Source organism: Borostomias antarcticus (assembly GCF_949987555.1).
Source record: "Borostomias antarcticus genome assembly, chromosome: 12".
Lineage (NCBI taxonomy): Eukaryota > Metazoa > Chordata > Actinopteri > Stomiiformes > Stomiidae > Borostomias > Borostomias antarcticus.
In genome coordinates this window covers 26,528,420-26,535,919 of record NC_140245.1, presented here as the reverse complement: position 1 = coordinate 26,535,919, position 7,500 = coordinate 26,528,420, and the positions used below count along the sequence as shown (strand labels likewise).

The window sequence follows — 7,500 nt, the reverse complement described above, 5'->3', positions numbered from 1 at the left end:
TCCACGTCGTCGGACAGGGAGCAGGCGGAGGAGCGCGCGGCGGCGGCGGCGGAGAAGGGCGCGGTGGCGCGCCACGTGGACAACCCCCTGGACATAGCGGTGACCCGCCTGGCCGCTCTGGAGCGCAACGTGGAGCGAAGGTACCTGCGGAGTCCGCTAGGCACCACCATTCAGATCAGGCTGGATAATGTGGGCACGGTCACAGTGCCGGCCCCAGCCCCCTCCTCTAGCGCTGACAGGGAAGGGTAGGTCATCCTCTCCGCCCTCCGGAGTTTTAAACACCCCCCTCCCACCCCACCCCCCTTTCCACTTATCCTTTTGGTTTTTTTATTTGAAAGCTTTCACTTCGTGGTGAAGCTCTTTATTTTTTGTGTGTGGGACTCGTTCTGTTTCCTTTTAACAGTTGTGTTCTAAGGGTCGACTCACAGTGACGTGAATGCTTTTTTCGTGCGCGTGTGTGTTTGTTTCTGTGTGTGTGTGTGTGTGTGTGTTCGGGCCTGTTTTGCTCTGGTCGTCTGCATGGTGTTTTTTTTTTTTTTTTTTTTTGTCCGGCATTTCCATTGGCTCCCCCCCACCTCCTCCTCTCACGCCTGCTCCGCCTCCTGTCCCTGCATGGGTGGACCTCCCCCAACACAGCGTTGACCCTGCTCTGCGCCCATATCTCTCTCTCTCTATCTCTCTCTCTATCTCTCTCTCTCTCTCTCTCTCTCCCTCTCTCTCTCTCTCTCTCTCATGCCAGTCTCTGTGCAGCAGGAGCTAACTGTTTATTTGGTGGCTGGTGTGTGTGGTGTTGTGTGTGTACTATGTGCATGTCTGTGTGTGTGTGTGTGTGCATGTGTGTTCGACTGTGCGTCCTGGTGTGGGTGCTTGCCTGTGGATTTTGGTGTGTGAGTGTTAGGAGTGCCGTGTGTGTGTGTGTGTGTGTGTGAGTGTGTGTGTGTGTGTGTGTGTGTGTGTGTGTGTGTACCGTCTGACCGTGGGGTGCCCTCTCTCTCAGGGGTGAGGAAGAGGTGGCTCATGGGATGAAGGTGTGGAGGAGGGCTCTGGCGGAGGTGCGCAGCGCTGCTCAGCTGGCCATGTGCATCCAGCAGCTCCAGAAGTCCATCGCCTGGGAGAGGTCCATCATGAAAGTGGTGAGTGCCGTCCGTCCGCATGCCTGTCTCAAAATGGCGGGGTTCTGATTGTCACCTATGTGCACAGTACAGGACTTCCCAGACCATATTTCTGCTTTTCTTACAGTAAGGCAGTTCAGGGTTTCTGCTCATATGATAAATATTGTAAGTATCGTGAAAAGTGAACCGACTCGGGAGACGAAGAGATTTGGAGAAAAAATGTATTTGTTTCCCCCACTGGGATTATTAGAGTATTTATCTATTTAACAAGCCTGGGATGAAATCATTCTGAAATCAAATCTGAATTCTCTCTTGGTTACACTGTTGTTGTTTTTTAAACAGATAAGATGTGACATTCACTAGCCGATCTGATTTTGGGACCTCCCGTATTGATAACTTCCCAACATGGTGAATTGGCACCAGAATCTTATTTCTTTCTAAAGACCCCACTTGTCCCCACTTGTCCCTTGTGTACGTCTGGAGGTCCAGTGACCTTCCATCCCAACTATGACCCTCTCAGCCCTGTCCAATCAGAGGGTCAACACAACACCACATGCTTTCCCAGCACGTACTGTACACACATTTCAAATATGGGACTGTAGTCCCCTCCTTCAGAACACGGAGAGGGACAATACAAAGAGTAATAATATGTGTATAAATGTATAAATAGTATATAAAATAGTGTATCAAATATTTGGTTGTAAAGGGTGTGTTTGGTTGAATAAAGGGTGTGTTTGGTTGAATAAAGGGTGTTTGGTTGAATAAAGGGTGTGTTTGGTTGAATAAAGGGAGTGTTTGGTTGAATAAAGGGTGTTTGGTTGAATAAAGGGTGTGTTTGGTTGAATAAAGGGTGTTTGGTTGAATAAAGGGTGTTTGGTTGAATAAAGGGTGTGTTTGGTTGAATAAAGGGAGTGTTTGGTTGAATAAAGGGTGTGTTTGGTTGAATAAAGGGTGTGTTTGGTTGAATAAAGGGTGTGTTTGGTTGAATAAAGGGTGTGTTTGGTTGAATAAAGGGTGTTTGGTTGAATAAAGGGTGTGTTTGGTTGAATAAAGGGTGTTTGGTTGAATAAAGGGTGTGTTTGGTTGAATAAAGGGTGTGTTTGGTTGAATTAAGGGTGTGTTTGGTTGAATAAAGGGTGTGTTTGGTTGAATAAAGGGTGTGTTTGGTTAAATAAAGGGTGTTTGGTTGAATAAAGGGCGTGTTTGGTTGAATAAAGGGTGTTTGGTTGAATAAAGGGTGTTTGGTTGAATAAAGGGAGTGTTTGGTTGAATAAAGGGTGTGTTTGGTTAAATAAAGGGTGTTTGGTTGAATAAAGGGTGTGTTTGGTTGAATAAAGGGTGTTTGGTTGAATAAAGGGTGTGTTTGGTTGAATAAAGGGTGTTTGGTTGAATAAAGGGTGTTTGGTTGAATAAAGGGTGTGTTTGGTTGAATAAAGGGTGTGTTTGGTTGAATAAAGGGTGTTTGGTTGAATAAAGGGTGTTTGGTTGAATAAAGGGTGTTTGGTTGAATAAAGGGTGTGTTTGGTTGAATAAAGGGTGTGTTTGGTTGAATAAAGGGTGTGTTTGGTTGAATAAAGGGTGTTTGGTTGAATAAAGGGTGTTTGGTTGAATAAAGGGTGTTTGGTTGAATAAAGGGTGTTTGGTTGAATAAAGGGTGTTTGGTTGAATAAAGGGTGTTTGGTTGAATAAAGGGAGTGTTTGGTTGAATAAAGGGTGTTTGGTTGAATAAAGCGTGTTTGGTTGAATAAAGGGTGTGTTTGGTTGAATAAAGGGCGTGTTTGGTTGAATAAAGGGTGTGTTTGGTTGAATAAAGGGTGTGTTTGGTTGAATAAAGGGTGTTTGGTTGAATAAAGGGAGTGTTTGGTTGAATAAAGGGTGTTTGGTTGAATAAAGGGTGTTTGGTTGAATAAAGGGTGTTTGGTTGAATAAAGGGTGTTTGGTTGAATAAAGGGTGTTTGGTTGAATAAAGGGTGTTTGGTTGAATAAAGGGTGTGTTTGGTTGAATAAAGGGTGTGTTTGGTTGAATAAAGGGCGTGTTTGGTTGAATAAAGGGCGTGTTTGGTTGAATAAAGGGTGTTTGGTTGAATAAAGGGTGTTTGGTTGAATAAAGGGTGTTTGGTTGAATAAAGGGAGTGTTTGGTTGAATAAAGGGTGTTTGGTTGAATAAAGGGTGTTTGGTTGAATAAAGGGAGTGTTTGGTTGAATAAAGGGTGTTTGGTTGAATAAAGGGTGTTTGGTTGAATAAAGGGTGTCTGGTTGAATAAAGGGTGTTTGGTTGAATAAAGGGTGTGTTTGGTTGAATAAAGGGTGTTTGGTTGAATAAAGGGTGTTTGGTTGAATAAAGGGAGTGTTTGGTTGAATAAAGGGTGTTTGGTTGAATAAAGGGTGTTTGGTTGAATAAAGGGTGTCTGGTTGAATAAAGAGTGTGTTTGGTTGAATAAAGGGTGTGTTTGGTTGAATAAAGGGTGTGTTTGGTTGAATAAAGGGTGTTTGGTTGAATAAAGGGTGTTTGGTTGAATAAAGGGCGTGTTTGGTTGAATAAAGGGTGTTTGGTTGAATAAAGGGTGTTTGGTTGAATAAAGGGTGTTTGGTTGAATAAAGGGTGTTTGGTTGAATAAAGGGTGTTTGGTTGAATAAAGGGTGTTTGGTTGAATAAAGGGTGTTTGGTTGAATAAAGGGTGTTTGGTTGAATAAAGGGTGTTTGGTTGAATAAAGGGTGTTTGGTTGAATAAAGGGTGTTTGGTTGAATAAAGGGTGTGTTTGGTTGATTAAAGGGTGTGTTTGGTTGAATAAAGGGTGTTTGGTTGAATAAAGGGTGTTTGGTTGAATAAAGGGTGTCTGGTTGAATAAAGAGTGTGTTTGGTTGAATAAAGGGTGTGTTTGGTTGAATAAAGGGTGTGTTTGGTTGAATAAAGGGTGTGTTTGGTTGAATAAAGGGCGTGTTTGGTTGAATAAAGGGTGTGTTTGGTTGAATAAAGGGCGTGTTTGGTTGAATAAAGGGTGTGTTTGGTTGAATAAAGGGTGTGTTTGGTTGAATAAAGGGTGTGTTTGGTTGAATAAAGGGTGTGTTTGGTTGAATAAAGGGTGTGTTTGGTTGAATAAAGGGCGTGTTTGGTTGAATAAAGGGCGTGTTTGGTTGAATAAAGGGTGTTTGGTTGAATAAAGGGTGTGTTTGGTTGAATAAAGGGAGTGTTTGGTTGAATAAAGGGTGTGTTTGGTTGAATAAAGGGTGTTTGGTTGAATAAAGGGTGTGTTTGGTTGAATAAAGGGTGTTTGGTTGAATAAAGGGTGTGTTTGGTTGAATAAAGGGTGTGTTTGGTTGAATAAAGGGTGTGTTTGGTTGAATAAAGGGTGTTTGGTTGAATAAAGGGCGTGTTTGGTTGAATAAAGGGTGTGTTTGGTTGAATAAAGGGCGTGTTTGGTTGAATAAAGGGTGTGTTTGGTTGAATAAAGGGAGTGTTTGGTTGAATAAAGGGTGTGTTTGGTTGAATAAAGGGTGTTTGGTTGAATAAAGGGTGTGTTTGGTTGAATAAAGGGTGTGTTTGGTTGAATAAAGGGTGTTTGGTTGAATAAAGGGTGTGTTTGGTTGAATAAAGGGTGTTTGGTTGAATAAAGGGTGTTTGGTTGAATAAAGGGTGTGTTTGGTTGAATAAAGGGTGTTTGGTTGAATAAAGGGTGTTTGGTTGAATAAAGGGTGTTTGGTTGAATAAAGGGTGTTTGGTTGAATAAAGGGTGTTTGGTTGAATAAAGGGTGTGTTTGGTTGAATAAAGGGTGTGTTTGGTTGAATAAAGGGTGTTTGGTTGAATAAAGGGTGTTTGGTTGAATAAAGGGTGTTTGGTTGAATAAAGGGTGTGTTTGGTTGAATAAAGGGTGTTTGGTTGAATAAAGGGTGTTTGGTTGAATAAAGGGTGTGTTTGGTTGAATAAAGGGTGTGTTTGGTTGAATAAAGGGTGTGTTTGGTTGAATAAAGGGTGTGTTTGGTTGAATAAAGGGTGTTTGGTTGAATAAAGGGTGTGTTTGGTTGAATAAAGGGTGTTTGGTTGAATAAAGGGTGTTTGGTTGAATAAAGGGTGTTTGGTTGAATAAAGGGTGTTTGGTTGAATAAAGGGTGTTTGGTTGAATAAAGGGTGTTTGGTTGAATAAAGGGTGTTTGGTTGAATAAAGGGTGTTTGGTTGAATAAAGGGTGTTTGGTTGAATAAAGGGTGTGTTTGGTTGAATAAAGGGTGTTTGGTTGAATAAAGGGTGTGTTTGGTTGAATAAAGGGTGTTTGGTTGAATAAAGGGTGTGTTTGGTTAAATAAAGGGTGTGTTTGGTTGAATAAAGGGTGTGTTTGGTTGAATAAAGGGTGTGTTTGGTTGAATAAAGGGTGTGTTTGGTTAAATAAAGGGTGTTTGGTTGAATAAAGGGTGTGTTTGGTTGAATAAAGGGTGTTTGGTTGAATAAAGGGTGTGTTTGGTTGAATAAAGGGTGTTTGGTTGAATAAAGGGTGTTTGGTTGAATAAAGGGTGTTTGGTTGAATAAAGGGTGTTTGGTTGAATAAAGGGCGTGTTTGGTTGAATAAAGGGTGTTTGGTTGAATAAAGGGTGTTTGGTTGAATAAAGGGTGTGTTTGGTTGAATAAAGGGTGTTTGGTTGAATAAAGGGTGTGTTTGGTTGAATAAAGGGTGTTTGGTTGAATAAAGGGTGTGTTTGGTTAAATAAAGGGTGTTTGGTTGAATAAAGGGTGTGTTTGGTTGAATAAAGGGTGTGTTTGGTTGAATAAAGGGTGTTTGGTTGAATAAAGGGTGTGTTTGGTTGAATAAAGGGTGTTTGGTTGAATAAAGGGCGTGTTTGGTTGAATAAAGGGTGTTTGGTTGAATAAAGCGTGTTTGGTTGAATAAAGGGTGTTTGGTTGAATAAAGGGTGTTTGGTTGAATAAAGCGTGTTTGGTTGAATAAAGGGTGTTTGGTTGAATAAAGGGTGTTTGGTTGAATAAAGGGTGTTTGGTTGAATAAAGGGTGTCTGGTTGAATAAAGGGAGTGTTTGGTTGAATAAAGGGTGTTTGGTTGAATAAAGGGAGTGTTTGGTTGAATAAAGGGTGTGTTTGGTTGAATAAAGGGCGTGTTTGGTTGAATAAAGGGAGTGTTTGGTTGAATAAAGGGTGTTTGGTTGAATAAAGGGTGTGTTTGGTTGAATAAAGGGTGTTTGGTTGAATAAAGGGTGTTTGGTTGAATAAAGGGTGTTTGGTTGAATAAAGGGTGTGTTTGGTTGAATAAAGGGTGTGTTTGGTTGAATAAAGGGTGTTTGGTTGAATAAAGGGTGTTTGGTTGAATAAAGGGTGTGTTTGGTTGAATAAAGGGTGTTTGGTTGAATAAAGGGCGTGTTTGGTTGAATAAAGGGTGTTTGGTTGAATAAAGGGTGTGTTTGGTTGATTAAAGGGTGTTTGGTTGAATAAAGGGTGTTTGGTTGAATAAAGGGTGTTTGGTTGAATAAAGGGTGTTTGGTTGAATAAAGGGTGTGTTTGGTTGAATAAAGGGCATGTTTGGTTAATTAAAGGGTGTTTGGTTGAATAAAGGGTGTGTTTGGTTGAATAAAGGGTGTGTTTGGTTGAATAAAGGGTGTTTGGTTGAATAAAGGGTGTTTGGTTGAATAAAGGGTGTTTGGTTGAATAAAGGGTGTGTTTGGTTGAATAAAGGGTGTTTGGTTGAATAAAGGGTGTTTGGTTGAATAAAGGGCGTGTTTGGTTGAATAAAGGGTGTTTGGTTGAATAAAGGGTGTTTGGTTGAATAAAGGGTGTGTTTGGTTGAATAAAGGGTGTTTGGTTGAATAAAGGGTGTTTGGTTGAATAAAGGGTGTTTGGTTGAATAAAGGGTGTTTGGTTGAATAAAGGGTGTGTTTGGTTGAATAAAGGGTGTTTGGTTGAATAAAGGGTGTTTGGTTGAATAAAGGGCGTGTTTGGTTGAATAAAGGGTGTGTTTGGTTAAATAAAGGGCGTGTTTGGTTGAATAAAGGGTGTTGTCTTGCAGTACTGTCAGATGTGCAGGAAGGGGGACAACGAGGACCTGCTCCTGCTGTGTGACGGCTGTGACAAAGGCTGCCACACCTACTGTCACAAACCCAAGATCACCAGCATCCCAGAGGGGGACTGGTACTGCCCTGCCTGCATATCAAAGGTACCCGCTGCTCAGTCCGACGGAGCCATGGGGGATATTTCCATATTTCCATATTTCCATAGTTATGCTGTGTTCACATAGCATCTGGCGGATGTTGTTTTAGTGGACGAGAGCAGGGCGGCAAAGTTCGGTGAGGCCGGCAGAAAATGCTGCCGACGGCAACAATAGACAGCATCGCCATCCAAAAGTTATAATATATATATTATATTATATATATAATATTGTACCGTTGTAG

At 41.5% G+C, this 7,500-nt stretch overlaps 1 protein-coding gene across 2 annotated transcripts in view; it reads left to right on the top strand.

The window, feature by feature from the left end:
- Positions 1-7,500, top strand: part of LOC311316163 (bromodomain adjacent to zinc finger domain protein 2B-like) — a 40,513-nt gene that overhangs the window by 28,105 nt on the left and 4,908 nt on the right. Inside the window, exons 26-28 of one of the 2 annotated variants that reach the window (XM_084446960.1) lie at positions 1-140; positions 998-1,133; positions 7,119-7,265. The exon at positions 1-140 is cut by the window's left edge and continues 78 nt beyond it. In XM_084446960.1, the coding sequence (XP_084303086.1) occupies positions 1-140; positions 998-1,133; positions 7,119-7,265 (423 nt within the window). Of the gene's footprint in view, positions 246-997; positions 1,134-7,118; positions 7,266-7,500 lie in introns of both variants that reach the window. The other variant, XM_084446959.1, reaches the window with a different exon arrangement.